The sequence below is a fragment of the Hippocampus bargibanti genome, linkage group LG01 (genome assembly GCF_051943395.1).
Source record: "Hippocampus bargibanti isolate YZ-2025 linkage group LG01, ASM5194339v1, whole genome shotgun sequence".
NCBI classification, from domain to species: domain Eukaryota; kingdom Metazoa; phylum Chordata; class Actinopteri; order Syngnathiformes; family Syngnathidae; genus Hippocampus; species Hippocampus bargibanti.
This window is the reverse complement of record NC_142734.1, coordinates 35,647,284-35,668,028: the sequence shown is the minus strand read 5'-3', so window position 1 is coordinate 35,668,028 and position 20,745 is coordinate 35,647,284. Positions and strand designations below refer to the sequence as shown.

Here is a 20,745-nt window from a genome sequence, read left to right as displayed (position 1 = left end):
GTCGGTGTGAATTTTTGAGTATTGTTCACAGGGAAAATGGTGAATGAAATTTCAGGTCAACTCACTGTTTCGCTTTCCCTCCTCATCTGCCTCCTCCTCGTTCTCAGGATCAATGTCTTCAGCCTGAGTGATCCAATCCAGGTAACCCTTCAGGTCTTCCTCCAGCTGCTGCTTCTCACGCAGCTTCTGAAAGTCACCTCTTGCTTTGGCTTTCTCTCGCTCTTTGGAGAACTCTCTAGGCACAGTAAGAAGAAGAGAGGTCATCATTGTCACAAATCTCTAAACTCGCATAAAATCCAAGAAAAGAAACCTACCCACTGAGGACACCCAAGACCAAGTTAAGAACAAAGAAAGAACCAAAGATGACCAAACTGACAAAGTAGACCCAAGGCAGCTCAAAGCCCATCGCGTCGTTCATCTACAAACACATATCAACAGAAAAGGACAAAATAGGTTCAACACTTATTAAGACATGATTTATATACGTCACCGTTTTATTGACGGGACTGTTATTACTTAAAGGACAAGCGACACCTCCGGACAAGTTGTGTCCATAATTTGTAAAATGGCTTCAAATGACTTCTACTGAGCGCATTTTACAAAGAATCCACCGCAACTAGCTATATGTTACCTTTTAAGACTCGCGTTGAATATTCAGGAAGTCTTGTTTTCCAGTTGATGACGATTCCCTACGTGATGTCACGGAGGGAACGCCCGTGACCGAGAAAGCGACACACAATGCATTTTGGGTATTTTGGGTGCGTTTTTATGATGTCAGTTAGGAAACAAGAAATGGTGTCGGTTGTCCTTTAAGTCCATTAAAAAGAATCACCTTTGTGGACAATTTTGACTGAACTTAGCACGCATGTTTTTTCAATGTGGCAGGAAGCTTGAGGACTCGCAGATCAATAATTATTACCCAGTACAGTACGTCGGTCCAGCCCTCCATAGTAATACACTGGAAGACGGTGAGCATGGCAAACAAGAAATTGTCAAAGTTGGTAATGCCGTTGTTGGGGCCTTGCCAGCCTTCTCTGCACACTGTCGTGTTGAGTGTGCAGTGGCGACCGTTGCCGGACACTGCACAAGGTGTTGGCTCGTCTTCTGCCAGAGCACCTGAAGAAGGAAAAAAAATGACAGTGGTCAACACCAAATTTTAAAGCACAACCGACACGTTTGCAATCGATGAAAGAATTTATTTCGGGCCATTTTGAGGCAACATTGGGGGGAAATGTCTCACCCAAAAAGAGGCAGAAAATGGTGACAAAGCCGTGTAAGGAATTAATCAGCCCGTTTCCACAGTCTAATTAATTACATGGAGCTTTGTCGCCCTCTTCTGCCTCTTCTTGGTCCTACACGAAGTTTTCAGACCAAACAAGTACAGCAAAATACATTGACGTGATGGAAGGACTGCTACAATGTGTCTTTTTTTTTTCGGTCAGGGGCGTTCCTTTAGTGACGTCACGTACGGACTCGTCACCAACTCAAAAACAAGACTTCCTGAATATTCAGCGCGAGTCTTAAAACGTAAAATATAGCTACATGCGGTGGAATCAGTTAAAAGGACTCCCGGCACGACCATTCAGTGCCGGGTCATTGTTTGTTTTCCCCCCCTTCAGGTCTGTTTTACCATGTCATGTTTTACTTATGGTTTTGTTTGATACTTGGGACTTTTATGTTCTGATGACTTTGATGTTTTAGATTTTGTTCCCGCTGACTTTATTGAATACAATTTGCAAAATACACCCTGCTCCTCCTTCCTGCCTGCTTTTTTTGGGGTCCACCACCATCACCACCTTGCAAATCAAGACCAAATATATTTTGAACTAAACTAAAACAGAGACGGACCATCCCCGCCTCATAATTATGCCACATAAAAACAAATGTGTCCACATTGACTAGGAAAAGGTCCTCACCTGTTTTGATCACATAGCAAGTAGCGTGCATTTTGCCAATGAAAAGCTCCAGGCCGATGATGGCGTAGATGATGACGACAAAGAGGACCAGCAAAGCGATGTGAAGCAAGGGGACCATGGCTTTAATGATTGAGTTCAGAACTACCTGCAGACCTGCAATCACACACTCAAAGTCAATACGTACTGTATTGTAGGTGCTTTGTATCTAGTTCTTCATCAATTGTGATCTGTTTAGCTGGTTTGATAGCTTTTTGCATCAAGTGTACAGATGACTTGTGCGGGTTATTTGTGGAGCCTGAACAAAAGTGTGAGAATAGTGAGAAAATGGATAAAAAATAGTTCAACTATCCAATACATTTTAACTATTTTCTATCCATTTTCTCACTATTCTCACACTCACACTTTTGTTTTTTTTGTTTCAAGCTCTGTCATCTCCCTTTCGTGTGTGTGCGTTTTCTCACTCTCTCTGTCTGCCCGTCTCTTTAATCACAGTCGGGTTCATTTCGAATTATAATTTCAGCTTTCCTTTGTGGGTTTTGCATCATCTCTTTTGCATCTGAAACTCTTGTTGTGTCTTTGTATTGTCCACACGTGTATGATTGGTTATCCAGTAAACACAATCGGTAAACCAGACAAACAGTGTATGTTGGGAATGGGATTTCCCCCTCCACAGCTGTACGTCAACTCACTTGGAACCCCTGAGACAAGGCGAAGGGGGCGAAGCACGCGAAAAGCTCGGAGAGCCTTAACGTCAAACGCCCCAGGCTTGCCTCCTGATTGGCCGCCCGAGTCCGCGTCTTTGGTTATCATCTCCAGGACCACACTGAACAAGCTGCGGAGAGAGAAAGAGGAGAGTGGGAGGGTGATGGTAATTGAGGAGAAGAGAAGAGGAAGAAGGCGGTGTCATGAAGATGTCAAAACGGTGTGAAGATGATAGCAAATAATGGCGAGTGAGAGAGGCGTGTACAGTATTCCAGAGTATGATTCCGAAAGATTGAAAAAAAATGTCTCGATAAAAATGAAAACTCACCCAACGATGACAATGACAAAGTCCAGCATGTTCCAGCCATTTCTGACATAGGAGTTCTGGTGCATGACCAGGCCGTAAGCAATAATCTTCATAAACGTCTCGATAGTGAAAATGATCAGGAAGGCATATTCGACTGTTTCCTGTCAAGATGGCGGAAACAGAATGGAAATAGAGATGAATTATTATTTTTTTTTCCTGATACATTTTACTTCAAATCTCCGTTCCCTCTCGGGTCCTCAGATCCTCTTCCCCCCTCCACTTCTGTATGCCCTCTGCCCGTCTCACCACGATGGGGTGCAGAGCTTTCAGCCACTCCGCTCCCAAACTCTGGAACTCACTTCCACCTAACGTCCGTAACATTGACTCCCTTCATACTTTCAAATCTCACCTCAAAACACACCTGTTTAAACTTGCTTTCATGGTCTACTTTAATCTGCTGTTTTATTATTTATTGTTTTATTCACGATTTTATTGTTTCATGTATTGTTTTTATTGTAAAGTGTCCTTGGGTGTTGAGAAAGGCGCTCATAAATTAAATGCATTATTATATTATTATTTTGAATATTAGAAAGCACTTGTGCACACCTCTACAACTACAATTAATATGTTCAAACATCGTGTTGCAATATTTAATGATCGTATTTCCGCACGATAAGGTCCACCTAAAAGTACAGTGATACCTCAGCTTACGAACGCTTTAGCTCACGAACTTTTTGCCTTAGGAACATTACATTCGCGAGAAGTCGTTTTCGGCGGACGAACCAAACCACACAGCGCTACGGTGGCTGGCGGACTAGTTTTCCACACCCACTTTGAGTGCAGACGTGGTTTGCTATCGAGTGGAGTACTTTTACTATTATGGGACCAAAAAAGACAGGTTAGTGTTAAGCCGAAGACGACACAAAAGAAAATTACGGTCGAGCAGAAGAAAGAGATCATCGAAAGACACATCAGTCGACGGTCTCTCACCAAAATCTATGCTAAAATGCAGCTAAGCTAAGGCGAGTGAGGACCTCCACGATATAGATGGCTGGAAATTTCCCAACAATGTTACCTTCGGAGCATATCTTAAAGATCAGGCTTTAACAATTTACACATTTCCATGGCAACGTGGAAACGTAGAAATTGTTTTCATGGGTAAGAGAGATGGGGGAGGGGGGGGTCTGAATTTGGACAATCCTGTATACAGTCTATTCTTTGTATTGTCACTTGGATTTGCGTTCTCACCCACAGAAAAGACCTTCATTGGTGTATTTCGCCTCCATGTGCACTCGTTGCTTTTCTCCCACACACCAACCCACGCACACACACACATGTACACGCACATTCAGCCTCCGTGTTCATATTGCATGCATTTTTCTCTATTCACTTTCATTACACGCATCTAATTACCTTTACAATCCAAACCGTGTCACTTGAGCCATGCATTGTCAATCGAATGAATTATTGGCCCTGATTTTATTTGCAATGGGGAACTCAAATAATTTGTGCTGCTTTTTTTCTTCATCTTTACCTTCCATGACTTTCAGATCTAAGTCTTGACTAATGACAAGAAAATGCGTGCTTGGATGCAGACAGAAAGCAAAGCCGCTTAATTGATTTAAGGAGGAGCAGCACATCCCGTAAGCCTTCAAATCCTCTGTTTTGGGAAGCGGACAAGAAATTCTGCTTAGTCGAGCCAAAACCAGGACAAAGTATGGACGAGGATAAATGAAATATCCTAGATTATTTTTGCGGACGAATCCTGAATGATGTGTGAATCCTGGTTTTCGTGCCGATTGCGAAAGGAAGAAAACGTTAAAATGAGGAGGAGTATGTAGTGTTATTCTTGGTGTTTAACCCTTTTAGGGACGGCGGGAATCTTGTCAGGTTACAGTGTGGATGAAACATTTAAAAGTCAAAGAGAGAGATGACATGTGAGACAAAAGGAATACGCGCTCACCATGTTGAGAGCCTCTCATCCTGCTCACTCCACTCCACAAGTTGCCATAGTGACAGTTGCCATGAAAGCCAGCTGCGCTTGTCAATAATAAGGTGAAGGAGCAGCCACTCGGTACGCAGAGTGCAGACCTCCATTGAGGTCAAAAAGTCAAATCATCATGAACAAAGTAAAAATAGGTAAACCATTTTTGTCCCACGCTGGGATCTTAAATACAAAGTAGATGTATCAATAAATACAGTGAGACCTCAACTTACAAACACCTTAACTTACAAACTTTTCATCTTACAAACGTCAAATTTATGAAAATTAAACCTTATAATAAGCACTATTTTCATAATACACACCCACCACGGCTGGCGGAGTGATCTTCGGCGGAAGCACACGACCGAACAGCACCACAGAAGGTGACTCTCCTTCCATAAGCCATCAACGACCATCAAAAAGGTAAATAAAACTTTATTTTACAGCAAAGTTTATTTCTTTAATTACTCATGTAATGCGCCTCTCTTTCCAAACAGCAATTCCCTTTGACCTTCGACCTCCAACGCCATTCCATCAAGCCATAAATGACCATCACAAATGTAAATAAAGTGACTTTATGATACAATGCAGTGTATTTCTTTCATTACAATACAATAGCACATTTATTATACATAGAATAAGGTATGTTGTGTGTAGTTTTAAGGCTTATTTAGTTGAAAAGTATATTTTATGGAAACTCGGGAACGGATTATTGACATTTTAATGGTTTCCTATGGGAAATCTTTTTTTGAGATACACACTTTTCGCCTTACACACTCTGTCTGGGAACCAATTAAGTTCGTAAGTTGAGGTCTCACTGTATAGGATTTTAAAACTGTGGCCAGAGTTCTACATCAACAAAAGCAGTCCAGCTCAGCTTCATTCGTGTGCACAGCAAAACGTCCTGTGAATAAATTCAACCAAGCAGAGATTGAATTTGTCATTTGCTCCATCCAAAACAAGCCTGCTCCAGCGTCACATGATGGTCTCGTCACCTGTTTACCCAAGCTGCCACTTTCATTCGTCAACTGTGGCCATTTACAGCCGGAAGGACGATAAGAAAAAGATGTTTTTGTTTGCTATTTGGCCGGCCAAAGTTCAGGATTGTCATGCGAGTTAGAGCAGAAATATAATTCAGATTCTAATTACATTAATTTTAATTCAAATGGGAGCGTCCCCATGCTTTACAAAACCGGATAATGTATTAGTTTTAAGATTTAGAATAAGATGTCAAAGTTAAGGCACAGGGGCCATATCGGGCCCGCCCCATCATTTAATTTGGCCTGCCAAAGCAATTCATGTGTCAACTTCTATGATCCTTGCGAAAGTCTGTACCGAAATTGCAATCATTTTCTTGCTCGATTTACACTCACTTGAACAATAATCGAACAAACAACAAACAAATAGGAAATGGTATATAGTATAAATCGTAAACGGTATATATTACAAATTAAAGATATTAAAATAAATGCCTTTATTAACTCAGTCACTGCCATTCCCGAATTTATACAGGAATTAAAAAGCATGACGTGGAGCGGCATTCCCGTATTTGTTCGTTTTTTTTTTTTGTTTTTTTTTTGCGGGAGTGCCGATAAAGTGCAAGTTAGACCTCTGGCAATGTTTTTGCCTCCCAAGAGGGGCAGCTGTACAAAAGGCACAGTTTTCCCCCAAAAATTCAAACAAATCAGAGTTGTGACAAAATATATCAGACTGAGAAATTAAAAAAAAGTCTCATGTCCCTCCGTGGTATGCTCAAGTTGCACAGTTTTCACTTTCACTCTCATGAACACACACACACACACACACACACACACACACTCACAGCGCATTGTGCTACAGTGATGAGTGCACACAGACACACTGAGTAATCCCCATCTGTTAGGGAACATGTGAGGTTTCTCTGTGCACAACTCTCAATTCCTCTTGGTCTACAGAGATGCATACACTTGCCGCAAGCCTCAGAGAAGAAAACAGAAAACGAATGAAAGGTTTTCCAAAGCAAAAAAAAAAAAAAAAGCAACTGATACATACATCTTTAATTCCATTTATCCTGATCAGAGTTCATGGACAGCCAAAGTATATCACATCTGGCTACTACTTTAAAATTGACGCAAGCATGGATGCTCATGCATCCCGAGCCATCACTTGAAAGCAGTGTGATGTTGAGAGTGAAGTAGAAACACCAACTGCACATCCCACTGCGTCAGGCTAGCATGAATCAATCAATAATTGATTGATTGACAGTATGATATGACCCTCAAAGGCAACTCTGCTGATCTGGTACCAAAAAAAAAAAAAATCACCGTGTGTAAGCCAATGAAGAGTTGATCCATTCCATCACTACCCATAATGTATAGCATATAGAGTTTTTCTTACCAGCTCTTGGTTAGTAGAATTGGAGTCATCTCCGGGGAAAGGGATGTAGATGGCTAAGGCCACGCAGTTGGCAAAAATAGACAGCAGTATAAATATATCAAATGGTCTGGAAAGTTACATTGTTAAGGGAAGTTTTGGAAGTCATTTGAACACAAACAGTATTGACAGAACAGAATTAATTGGGATGAGCACCAAATTGTACATATTAAGAGATGCGGACATGGATTATTTACTGGGAAATGTAAAAAGAAATGTCATTTTTGTAAATAATGCGGTCTCCACCAACTTTTTATATCCACTCCCAACAGTGTGAAAAAATGAGGTGAGTGAGTGAACATACAATTTAGTACAAGCTCTTTCGGACCTTAGTAAATGAAGCCTTTAATATTAACTGTCATAATGAATGACAAAGGCAAGCCACATCACAAATGCCTTTGACCTTTTATTGTTCTTTCTTTCAAAAAGCACTCTCTTAATTTAATTAATATGTCAAATGTATTTTACACATCAACATAATTTATTGAAGTAATTATATGTGGAGTAATTGCCTACATTGGGCAAACCGCACATACATATATAGGCTGCCATATTTTGCCGCCATCTTTCTGCTACGGTGAGCTAAAAGAGACAAACTTAGCGAAATTACTTTTTCGTATGTGACGACAACATATAACGATACACTTTCTCCGTAACTTGAAAGAAGACCGTAAAGCGTTTGTCATGACATTTTGATAGTGGTGGTAGGCTTGCGATGTGCGGTTGTTTAACAATGCACTTCGATATTTGGTAAAAGCGTTCTGTGAGTTCACCACTAGATGGCACTAAAACCAACACACTAACTTGAATACCTGAGGTGTGCTGAACTGAGCTTTCGTGACATGCTGAAATGTGCATTTTTTTTTCACTGGTTATGATAAAATGAGTTTTTTTTCTGACATACCCAAGTGGTCTGTTTCTGCAATAAATCACACAACCACAATCCAAAATAAAAAGGATACTTCCATTCCACCAGGCTGATGCAGGCCCGACGGATGGGGTTGTTGAGGGTGAGGCAAAACAGCGCTCGGGGCGGCCTACTGTTAGTCGACCCACCCTGTTTTTTGCTCTTGGCATACTGCTGCCTTTTTCTCTGCGCCAGCGACCCGACGGGACCTGCTCCGGTGGGACACGCTGAGCGCTGCGGACTCGTGTCAGGCTTCGTCACATCACCCTGGGCTTGGCGAGCGGCGTTGATGGCTGCGTGCCAAGCAAGGACCGGGCTGACAGCGGAACCAGCGTCGCCGGGTACGTGGGTGCCGCTCTTTGATCCCAGCAGGCCTTGAGATGAGCCAACAGGCTTGCCGCTGGCGGCGGGGGCGTGCAGCGTCTCAGGTGCACCGAGTTGGTGATGATGATGAGTTTGGCTTTCCGACCAGAGGGTTGAGGTATCAGAAGAGGAAGTGGGCCTTTTGTTGCTGGCATACTGTGCCCCTACAAGGACAAATAGAGAGAGGCAATCTATTAGCAATAAAGATGCAATATCCTGACCAACAGTACTAACTCATAGCAATATTTGTGCAGGGAATGTCTTGTCTTACAGGTTCAAAAGTACCAAGGTAATACTGATATTTTCTTCTCATTCTTTTTGGGTATCGTAGCACTGGACAAGATGACACCATTATTTTCATACAAAAATGACGATGCAACTAAAATCGATATTGATGGTGAATTAATGGCGTCTGAAAAATACATACATTCCTATGTAAATCTAATTTTTCTCTAGCAGATGCAGATGAATATTATTGTTAGCATTCTTTTGTTAGCCATGGTGCAGGATCTCTCGCACATTTGTGCAGTCATATTGTTGGAGCATAAATGGAGCCCAAGTAGAACATCACAAGAAAAAAAAATACAGCTGGGAAACCCTTTACAGTCACACGATGCATTTTAGCCCAGCACAACAACAGACATACTGCAACAGAAACAAAAATATGAGCATGGATCATGTTTCAAGGCACCACATACAAGCAATAGCACTGTATATGAACCATAACAACATGGCGCAATTGTCAAGAAAAATGTGGATTGCAACAAAGAGAGGAAACAACAGAAAGAAAGATAAGGTGAGAAAGTGAATTGTTTCAAATGCTCTTAGTCATGGTTAATCATGGCATTCACTTATTACATCCATACATTTCGGCAACTGAGACTCCACGTTTTGCTATTTTGTTTGGGGTCCGAATTATTGATAAAATAGATGCACTTTGCACATCAGTGTGCAACTTGGACTTGAATGTCCCCCCCAAAAAAATGTCCAAAATGAATCTTGACATCCAAGGCCATAATAACTGACTCGAGTCTTGTAGGTGCTGCTCCAGCCATATGCTAAATCAGGTTGACCAATGCCGCACTGCAAGCAGTATGGAACGAGAAGATAAATCATTATAATGTAGGTCCAACTTTAATCAGACCTTTGCCATTTTTTTTCTCTGCAACACTATTAAAAATATACGGCTTCCCCAGAGAATTCATGCTTGCCGTAAAATATTTAAAACGATGTGGCTTGAAGTAAGTATGGAGGGGCAAAGAGGACGGTCCACGTGAATGAATGAGCATGTCATTAAAATCAATACAAACTGAGCGTTAAAAAGACAGTGCCCTTGACTCATCTCTTTGGTCCGCAGCAGCCAGTACTGTAATGTCACGTCATCTGAAAAACGAGTCGTCAAACGTCGAAGAAATATAACCTATGGCTATTCAAGAAAAGATGTAGATGTGGATTGAGTAAAAGACAAGCTCTGACATTAACCGAACAATCATTTGTCATTTTCTGGGTGACAATGAACTACAGAAAGCAAACTTCACTTGGCACATTTGACCAGTCGAACGCAAGACACAAATAGTGATAGACAACCGTTCATTCTCACATTCAGACTGTCCCTAAGTGAGAACTGAAGCCACTGTCTGCGCAGTTAAATGACCCATATTAACCTACAAAGCATTTTGCTGTAATTAATACAGGGTGGTCTTGTACAGTGTCACGTGGTTAATCAAAATAGGCATTTTCCTCTTTGTTTGTGGGGGTGTAGAGATGTTACATAAAATAATGTAGTGAGACACAAAGCGTATTCTTAGGTTTTCAACCATTAGGTTATTTATTTTATTATTTAAACACCACATGAGCGTATACATGTGTTTTCTTGTTGTTGCCGTAGTAAAAAAAAATAACTAGAAAAGAACTGTTAACCACTTTTCTATGACGGAGCTTCGTAGGTCTTTTGTTGATCGGACAAAACATTTTAAACACTCAATGTCGGCTATACTGTACAGACGATGACGACGTGAAAAAGGTAATGTCAAAATCGACACAATATTTATATTTACTCCGGTCTATTGAATAAACGAGGATGCACGCGCGCGCTTACACGCGCGCACAAGCACGCTCGCACAGGACCGCACCAACTCTCATCCGTTTTTTCCCCAATGTGTTCTATATTATTACCTTCTGATCGTTCATCTTCTTCTTGCATCCTCGAATCCACATGGAAAATATCCACGTCAAATCCAACTCATCGTTGGACAGTTTATTCGAGGCTAACCTGGTTTGTATTCCGAATATTTTCCAAGCGCGAAGCCTTGCGAGGAGCAACCAACATGTTGGCCACATCCGGGTGTCTGTGCTCACATGAATCGGGAGGATGGCAACGCAACCTCAGTCCACGTCTGACAACTCTGGACCGAACGCGAACCACCTTGAGCCGGTCAGTCAGCTCTTGAAGACGACTGGGGCAAATACTAATACTGCACATTTGGGCATGCAAGAAAATTTAAAACCGCATACATCAAAACGCACCTGTTGGTGTTTTGAAATAATGTGTACAATATTCAGACAATTGCAACAGGTCGTTTAAAATATGATTGTTCTGGTAGGATAAAAATAATCACGAACCCATCTGGTTTACCTCCAAGAGGAAGCAGTTTAAAGACGCCCCCACACTTGGCTTGAGGACACACAGACAGACAAATCCATTTCCTCTCAATTGTTTTCAATTAGCAATGCTTTAAAGTTTTTTTCTCTAATATATCATGTACTTAATGATTTGAGATGTATTTAAATAATTACTTGATACGCCTTTCCTGAATAGTTATTTGTTTGAAAACAAAGGAATAATCAAATAAACATATTAAGATCTGTATCAAATCAGGAACTAGGCTCTCAGTTAACATCAATATAAAGCACTTACCCCTTCGGGGTCTTCCTCGAATAATGAATGGCATTCTGTCACCTGCCTTTCCACGGAGGTCTCATTGTGCCGTGCTGCTATTCCAGAGAAAATGAGTTGTCTGAACCACGCTGGAAGGTTACCAGTGATTGGATTACCTGTGCCTGTATAAAGGATAACCGGTTGCGCGTAATCCTTCCATTATAATCCGTGGCCCAGCGTCCACTCAACAGAAAAAAGTGAAGCTTTACAGCTGTGGCTCAACTGGACAGGACAGATTGTGCATAGAGCAAACGCAGTGTCGTTTAAACTATAGTGTTAGTGTGCATTTCCCATCACTAATTAACTGTTTGTTCTTTTGAAAACTCATGTCACAAGTACAGTACACTACATGTAAAAATGATCAGATTTTTATGAAGGCCGATTTCCAGGTGACAGCGATATGTACCCCCACTCCCTAATAATAATAATAATAATAATCTTGTGGTGTTGTGTAATGAATAACCATTCAGATGAATAAATCTGAATAAAGATGAATAAATAAATACATACATAAATAATGTATAAAAATACAGGTACTGTACCCATTTTTTAAAGAATCGCTAATTGGGTTAGTTTGAAAAGAATCGACATCCGGTTAAAACGGAAGTTTATTGTGTCCTTTAGAAATATGTCCGTGTGGGAGCAACAGTCGCATCCAAGATGGACACCGCAAATGCTGGACATTTGATGAGCTTAGCAGCTCTCCAAAGACAAGATCCATATATCAACACGTTGCTTGACGTTACTGGTCAGGTAGCCCTGTACAACTTCAACTCAAAAGCCAACGAATGGGTGAGTTTGTAAAACTAAAACAAGAAAAAAAGAACGATAGTGAGGAATGGAGCTCGCACATCGGAAAACTAACTAACTTGCCATGTCGAAGCTAACGCGATTATAACAACGCTGTGAGCCATGTTAAGTTCTCTAAACTTTAACTGCACTGTATATGTTTGAATGTAATTTTTACAAATACAATAAATGTCACAATATTACTTTATATGCGCTACTTTTGGCTACGGCTATGAACGTGTTTAGATGTTTTGTAGAGAGAGAACACGAATGCGTGGTTCCAGACTGTTTGGAACAGAAACTGTACAATTTGGAGCATCTGCCTCACTACGTGAAAAAGATCCACAACAATAATTAGTTGATTGTTCTTGAGTCTTGTAGTAGGTTCCATTTCACAATTTTGATATACCCCTAAATTAATTTAGTTTGATTTCAACTGACTTGTTGAAATTGACACCATCACTGATTGATTACAGGAGAAGACCGAAATCGAGGGCACCCTGTTTGTTTATACGAGGTAAAATGTAACCATTTTAATAAATCTCTATTGCAAAGGAAATAGAAACTAATGTCTGGAATTATTGTCCTACCAAGGTCCGCTTCCCCTTACCATGGCTTCACCATCATGAATCGACTGAGCACAGAGAACCTGGTCGAGCCAATCAACAAAGATTTGGAGTTTCAACTGCAGGAGCCTTTCCTTCTCTATAAAAATTACAACAGTGAGTAATCCTAGATGCAATCCAATAATTCTTGCCGAGTAAAGCAAATATAAATCTTGACGTTTCCATAATCTCACCAGTACGTTATGGAATGCATCAGGCTGCATGCAGCCAAATTAGCACCGCAACTGTATTTGTCATCGTCAACAATGTCTCGTAAAGTCTTGATTTCAGTTACGCCTTTAAACGAGGTGCTCTTCATATTTCATGTTATATATCAGTTTGGTTTTCCCCATCTTCATTTTCTTCAAGTTCTCAAACGCGGATGAAAATGTCACTTTGAGAAGCGCCGTTGCTAAGCTACTAGAGGTCTCTCGACTGCGGGAGTTTTAGAAGGCAAGCTGGCGGTTTCTATGAGTAACATGACCAAAGTACATACTGCATACCGGAATAAGATCCTGTAGCTACAGAAAGAAAATAATGTCAGTACCTCTGAAAAGTCCAAATAAACACTTCCCCAGTGTTCTTAGAAACATTTCTTCTTTCTTCTTCAAGTCTCGCAGGTGGCGTGAGTTATATTGAGCCGGTGAACTTCTGAGAAGACATTACGCGTCACGCGGCTCCATTAGATGGTTGCTGTTCCGTATGATTTGGCCCCAATTGTTCATGTTTCTCATTAAAGCTCCAGTTGCAATCAATATTGTCCTTGGGTTGATTGTGACAGCGTTTTTTTTTTTTACGTCCACGTTAACCTTTTCGAGGACGGTGGGGCGGCTACTACAACAGGCAGCTGACCATGTGATCCAGTGTTATACAGGGAGCAGGATTTTGGTTATACTATTACTCTCAAAACTTAAGAAAGTAACTGACTGTGCTCCCACCAAGACAGTCGATCACAAGTCTGAACATCATTTTCATCAAGGCGACGAATAAAGAATTCCAACGTTTCCCCATCTGTTTGCTGATCAGGAAAAATAGCATAGCCAGGGTCAACGTCAATGGCGAGTGCTCTCCATTTGGGCTTTGTTTGCACTTCAACCTGCCTGGTATGGAAGACATGATGAGGTCCCTTGTCATGAAGTTTCACACTCCACCAGTTTGTCTTCCAGCGTCACTGCCGGCGCGCCATATTGGGCTCCATTTGAATCCTGGTAGTATGTTGAAAAGTCAGTATATTCCTCCGGTTGTTTCCTCAGCAGCCTAGTCCTTTTTTTTTGCCTAGGAAAATGAATGAAATTGATGGAATCTTGAAATCTCCAAAGAAGCAAGTTAGAAGCTTGATGATTGAAGCTCAAGAAGTCCAAGTTAGGTCAATGTTAGCTACAGGAAGCTGTTTAATGAGATTCTGAATGCGCAAATACACACACACTCCTGTTTACATGACCCAGTAGTCCCCTCGGATACAGAAGAGAGACTACTAGGATGCAAACATCTTGGTTGCTAGGAAACATGAGGTTCTTCTGGGACTTACCAACATCGGCTTGCATGTTCCATAACAGGTGTACACACACGCTCTAACATTTCATGTAAATCAAGAGGTGCCACTGATGTCGTACACGAGACCAACGTCAATGAAAATATGGAAAAGGGGATCATTCCAAGGTTAAGATGTCGGGCTGTCTTTTAACACTTAAAGGCAATGTTGAAAGTTGCAATGGAACCTTGCTAAGGCAAACAAAACGTTAGCTGATGTGTAAATCGGAAATTTGACAGGTTGAAAACAAGAAATTGTGGAACTTGGAAATGTGGCGGGGGTAAGACTTGCTGAAGATAGGTAACCGAGCATTTTCACAAGACTGTTTTTCATCATCTTGCAAATGTAAAAATTAGTTAAAATTGATTTCTTTTCTTGCAGTGGGTATCTACAGTATTTGGTTCTATGACAAGAGGGATTGCCAGCGCATTTCACAACTCATGGTCAAGTAAGTGTGACGTCAGTCCAAGTTTTTGGGGTCACATTTGTGTAGCAGGCATTACTAATGTTGTATTTTTTCATACAACAGTCAAAAAAGGCAAAAAAAAGAAGAAAAAAAAAACATCAGCCACCCTCCATTATCAACATATTTTTAAGCAATGTCCACAAGAATCTTACAGCCCAGTTTGGCCACTGGATGCTTGGATGTGTGTTACAAATATGACCGATCAAGTTTTGGCATTCTTCCATACACAATATGCTTCATGAGGACGATGTGTCAACCTCCGCATTTTCTGACTCCGTGTCACATCCTCTCCCCTAGAATAGTAAAACTGGAAGCTGAACGTGCCCAAAGACAATCACCAGAGGAGGAGGAGCCCAGGCCACCCAACGGTGTGGGCGAAGGACGGCCCAGGGACATCTTGGAGTTGCTTAGCAAAGCCAAGGAGGAATACCAGAAGGTGAGTTGCCTCAGTCATATTGGTGCTTGGATCTGGAATTGTGGGAATGATATTTATACTCTGAGCTTAGGAAGGAACAAGGACAAAATGTCACATTTAAAGGACAACCGACACCTTCGGACAAGTTTTGTAAAATGGCTTCAAATGACTTCTACTGAGCGTATTTTACAAAGATTCCACCGCATATAGCGATATTTTACCTTTTAAGACTGGCGCTGAATATTCCGGAAGTCTTCTTTTTGAGTTGGTGACGATTCCTGACGTCACGTCACGGAACGCCCCTGACCGAGAAAAGGACACACGATGCATTTAGCGTTACTTTATTGGGTCTGAAAACTTTGCGTTGATGGCGAAATTAGAAGGAAAACACATAAATAACGCGACGGTGAATCGTTGTGTGTTGCACAACTATTTGATATTCGCTGACACAAATTCCCAGCAGACAAATGAGCCCATTTTAGATGCTATAAAACGTTTTTCTGATGTCAGTTAGGAAACAAAAAAAATGGTGTCGGTTGTCCTTTAACGCCCAACACGATCGACATTCCCAAATATATTACACAGACAAGAATCACCTTTTTTTGTTATTCTAATGGATTTTTGTGTTTGTTCCTGTCATGTAGGCTCAATCTGGGGATGCTGAAGTATCGACACATCTGAACGCCACCGAAGCTTTAGATCATGCGCACAGTTCTCAGCCGCCCGATAAGGTCTGCAATGCATGACATGAATGAATAAATCCAACTGTGACATTTCGTACTGTTCAAATGGACAAATTGTGAGGTGATCTGATGAGATTTTACACGCACTTGATATATTTGTCTGAACTCGTTCAATGAGATTTCAAGCATGACACAATGTTGAGGTTTGCACACAGCTTTTTTTGGATTCCTTTGAATGGTTCTGCTTTTTGTTCACGCGTGTGTTCTTCTTTCCCTGTCAGAAGACTCACTCAATGGTGAAGCAGATCACAGTAGAGGAACTTTTCAGCTCATCCATCCCCAAGGACCCTTCTCTGCCTGCCATGCCCAGCCCAAATCCAGCCACTGCTTCCAATGAGCCTTCGGCAACCTACCCCCAGAATCAGACTTATCCGAACCCTCTGTGCCCTCCCCATTTTGATGCCCCGGATCCCGGGTCAGAGCGGGTTCAACAGGGACACAGCCTCCTCCCAACATCTTATGGAGTCCGCCCAAGCCCCGCTTTCCAACCAGTGGGCCCGGAAGCTGAGCCCGGATCTCTTGGCCCGGTCATGGTTCCTCCGGCAGGTTCCCAAACACAAACTGTTCCTTCTGGCTCATCAACGGCACCACGAGCCTATTTGGAACAGGAGCTCCTAAGTTCACTCAAACCATCAGTCCAGTCGCTGAATGCGGAAATCCAAAAACCCATCCTAGCGCCCAATTTCCTGCCCAGCACCTTGGTACCGCCTCACAACTTCCAAGAACCGCTCCTCCAGCTCACACCAAAACTGGATGTTCTCTCCAAGGCCCCAAACTTGATCCAACCTCGTGCGGTGAGTTGTTAATGTCTCTTTACAGATGGCATCATTCATTTGCTGTCTTCACAAGGAACTTTTTCATCTCTCCTGCTTGAAGGTGGTTCCTATGAGTCTCGGTCTTGGCATTTCCGGGTCGGATTCTTCTGTGCTTCTGTCCCCCAGCGCCTTCCAGCAGTCCCCCAAAAAGGCGGCTGCACCGGTCGTCCCTTCGCCCTCCTCCGAACTCCCGACCACCTCGACGGGGTCTGCGGAGGCCCAACAACCGTCCTGCAGCAAATTGCTGCTCCAAAAGACTCTTGTACACCTTATAAAGGTACGGTGTTCTCAGAAGCAGAAAATTTGTTTTGAAGAAAATCAAGGCTTTTGGGTGCGCCTTATACACCGGAAAATATGGTGTGTGTGTGTATATACACATGTACAGTAAATGTTGATATCTTGATTTGTTAATAGTTTAGAGACATGCACAATGTTCCTAAAATAAAATCTTTTACTTTTTAATATTCATTCCATTTTGCCAAACAACCTTGCATACAGTTCGTGACCCGCAGTTTGTGACGTCACGCCAGGATATTTGAATATAATTCAAATAGTTCTGAAGAAGAAAGCATACATGTTTGCAACGATTAAAGAATTTATTCTGTGCCATTTTGAGGCAACATTGAGGGGAAATGTCTCACCCAAAAAAGAGGCAGAAAATGGCATCCAAGCTCCTGTGAGGAAATAATCAGCCCGTTTCCACAGGCTAATAAATTTCTTCCATGGAGCTTGGTCACCCTCTTCCGGCGGCTTTTTGGTGCAACACGAGGTTTTCAGACCAAAGAAGTACAAGAAAATACATTGACGTGATAGGACTGCTACAATATGTCTTTTTTTTTTTCGGTCAGGGGCGTTCCTTCAGTGATGTCACGTACGGACTCGTCACCAACTCAAAAATAAGACTTCATGATTATTCAGTGCGAGTCTTAAAACGTAAAATATAGCAATATGCGGTGGAATCTTTGTAAAATACGCTCAGTGGAAGTCATTTGAAGCCATTTGACAAATTATGGACACAACTTGTCCGGAGACGTCGGTTGTCCTTTAAGGTTTATATACAAGTATGTTTAGGGCTAGTATAAGTAACCTGTATTGGTCTGTACTGAAAAATAAACATTTAATAAAATATATGCTCTATAAAGATATGTAACTGTGCAACTGGAGAGAATACTACATATGTTACTACAAAAATGTTCGTATTTACCATTGTTCGTAACTTGAATGTTTGTAAGTGTGGTATCGTCTGTTTTGATATTGATGATTATGTATTTAGCAATACAGTCTCAAGACATCGTTTTGGATGAATCATAGCTGGGGAAAAAAGTGAAAATATGATATCAATATGTTCTGGCTCAAAATGATGAAGAAATCGAGAAAATCCTGAGCGAATATGTTTGTGAGAATTGATGAGCAGCTTTGGCATCTCTGTATCCCAGTCGAGTAAACCCTATTTGTGTTTTTGCCATCCAGAACGACCCCGCCTTCCTCGGAGCCATTCACGATGCGTACCTGCGATGTTTATCCAAGGAGTTTGACAACCTGAAGCTATAGTTGGCCCGCTCGCATACATTGAGGCACCGTCTGACTCAATGTCAAATCCGATGTCTGACTCCTCGCATGATAGGCGGCCAGTCTTTATGAAGATGCTCACGAGGACTCAAGGATGGAACTGTTTTTTTTTTTTTTTTTTTTTCCCCACCTCAGGTATCCCCAACTTTGCACTGACCAATTCGTGAGAGCCTGAACTCTCGTCAGTGGACTTTGAAAGCTTATTTCCTGACGAAGGTACCAATCAAGAAATAACAATTATTTTTCTTATATCGCCTGCGGATATAAGGGAGGATATCATCATTTTTCTCTTTAAATGATTAGCGTTTGTCTGGCTATATTTCCCTTTTTTTGCTCCATCTCTCTCTGGCAATCTGTAATGATTGTACGGAAAAACATTGGGCTAAGTAGGAAAAAAAGGTGTAGTTTGTCAAGCTTCTTTTCAGAAATTATATCAAACAAGATTTTAGCTCCTTCCACCTTCTTTTGCTTTGCCTCCATTCTAGCCTTTGTTTTCTGTTCCTCTTTTTTTGCAGAAAATGTTTGTCAACAACAAAACACAGCATGAAAGCGTGTTATGTTATAACTCTTAGATTGTCTTTAAAATGTTCAATGTGAATAGACATCACAAAACAAATGTAAGTGTACCATTACAAATCATTAGATTTTGTCTCGCAATTTTACATTCGTACAATGAATGAACTGTATGTACCATTTCGATCATTTACGTATTAATTTGAGGAAGAAATACAAAACACTTGAAATTAGATGATTTGTGAGTATTTGCGGATGCAGGTGGGTGGAAGAAACTGGCAAGCATCTGTTTAATAGGATGTTTTTAACTCTTAATTGATTTTGTTGTACAATTGAGTGATGTGTAAATTGCTGTCCTGTTTTGATAGCTTTTGCCAAACCAAATTTTGCTCATATTATAAATACGGATAACGTTGAATTTGTGTTAATCTTTGTGTGGAATATTTTAAACGTTTTGTTTTAATTGTCACCTGAGTGGTTGAATTCATAATTTTGGGACCATTCTAAATTTCTTTGCTTTTATTTTCCAAAGTGCCCAAGTGTCATTTGGTTTATTCGGAATATTCTGATTATTAAACAATTGTGACGATAAAGGTGTTTGTTTAATCACATCCCACAACCTGGTAGAGTTTATCAACTGGATTTCTTGCGTAATTGAGCTCAATAAACTTTGGTGGTGCAGTTTCGTTTTTAAACCATCAGATGTCGCCAGGAGCATAAAGTCGTCTGCTATCCATGCAAAGAGGGCTATTCTTAAAATTCAGTCTTACTCCTACTCATGTCCTCCCAAAAGCAGGGATGGCAAACGTTATTTGGTACAGCTTTTGCAAAACCATTTTCTAATCGATCGATGGATAGACAGAACGGCTTTTTTTTAATTTCCAAAGCACAGATTGAATTTGTGAAAATTTCTGAAAAATTGTTTAAAGATAAAACAAGCAAAATATTCCTCCCCAGTAAAATATATACATGTCGTTATTTTTTCCCATAGCGTGCCCGCCTGGTCCCCCCATTGTATACAATACAGCAGAGGTCCCCAACCCCCGGGCTGCGGACCGGTACCGATCCGTGGGTCATTTGGTACAGGGTCGCGCAGAAAGAATAAATAATTTACATAATTTCCGTTTTATTTATTATCTGACTCCGAACTGTTTTATTTTGAAAAATGATAAATTATCAGATTACCTCCGTCTATGATTTACTCTTGACGCATGTCAAAACGCTTGTCTAGGTCACTTGATACATACCGCTAAAATTAGCCCACCGTAAACTAACAAAATGAGTAAAAAACAAACGTCTTTGGAAAGATTCTTTTCGAAGGGGAAAAGGCCCAGTGAGGAGATGGAAGGGGCCTGTAAAATGGGTTCAAATGACATCTACTGAGCCTATTTTACAAAGATTCCACCGCATATAGCTATATTTTACCTTTTAAGATGCGTGCTGAATATTCCGGAAGTCTTGTTTTTGAGTTGGTGACGAGTCCGTACGTGACGTCTCTGAAGGAAAGCCCCTGACCGAAAAAAAGGACACATCAGAATCAGAATCATCTTTATTGCCAAGTATGTAGAACACAAAAGGAATTTGTGTGAACTAGGGGCGGGACTTTCTGAAAATGTCCAATTCGCATTTCAATTTTTTTGTAGATTTTGGACACATTTTTATTGGTGTTTTACATTTGAATAAAAATATCCACCTGCGCGTTTTGGGTATTTTAGATGCTATAAAACGTTTTTCTGATGTCAGTTAGGAAACAAAAAAAGTGACGTCGGT

At 41.1% G+C, this 20,745-nt stretch overlaps 2 protein-coding genes across 12 annotated transcripts in view; one reads left to right on the top strand and one right to left on the bottom strand.

Annotated features, from left to right (window-relative positions):
- cacna1db (calcium voltage-gated channel subunit alpha1 Db) overlaps positions 1 to 11,582 on the bottom strand; it is a 43,774-nt gene extending 32,192 nt beyond the window's left edge. For all 10 annotated transcript variants that reach the window (XM_089013881.1, XM_089013890.1, XM_089013959.1 and 7 more), the window contains exons 1-9: positions 11,509 to 11,582; positions 8,284 to 8,755; positions 7,286 to 7,391; positions 2,947 to 3,086; positions 2,606 to 2,748; positions 1,917 to 2,069; positions 920 to 1,116; positions 315 to 418; positions 66 to 235 (exon numbers count right to left, since the gene is read on the bottom strand). In XM_089013881.1, coding sequence (XP_088870007.1) covers positions 66 to 235; positions 315 to 418; positions 920 to 1,116; positions 1,917 to 2,069; positions 2,606 to 2,748; positions 2,947 to 3,086; positions 7,286 to 7,391; positions 8,284 to 8,755; positions 11,509 to 11,542 — 1,519 coding nt within the window. In that variant the 5' untranslated portion in view covers positions 11,543 to 11,582. The remainder of the gene's footprint in view (positions 1 to 65; positions 236 to 314; positions 419 to 919; positions 1,117 to 1,916; positions 2,070 to 2,605; positions 2,749 to 2,946; positions 3,087 to 7,285; positions 7,392 to 8,283; positions 8,756 to 11,508) is intronic.
- A 576-nt stretch (positions 11,583 to 12,158) lies between these two features.
- On the top strand, positions 12,159 to 19,643 carry dcp1a (decapping mRNA 1A). 2 transcript variants are annotated; one of them, XM_089014004.1, is made up of 9 exons: positions 12,159 to 12,321; positions 12,795 to 12,835; positions 12,913 to 13,040; positions 14,836 to 14,902; positions 15,218 to 15,356; positions 15,980 to 16,066; positions 16,303 to 16,872; positions 16,955 to 17,170; positions 18,364 to 19,643. In XM_089014004.1, exons 1-9 carry the CDS (start codon positions 12,190 to 12,192, stop codon positions 18,442 to 18,444), a joined length of 1,461 nt encoding a protein of 486 aa, XP_088870130.1. In that variant the 5' UTR covers positions 12,159 to 12,189; the 3' UTR covers positions 18,445 to 19,643. The 2 variants fall into 2 exon arrangements, with proteins under 2 accessions (XP_088870130.1, XP_088870122.1); XM_089013996.1 differs by having other exon boundaries at positions 12,160 to 12,321; positions 16,300 to 16,872; positions 18,364 to 19,642.
- The last annotated feature ends 1,102 nt before the right edge of the window (positions 19,644 to 20,745 follow it).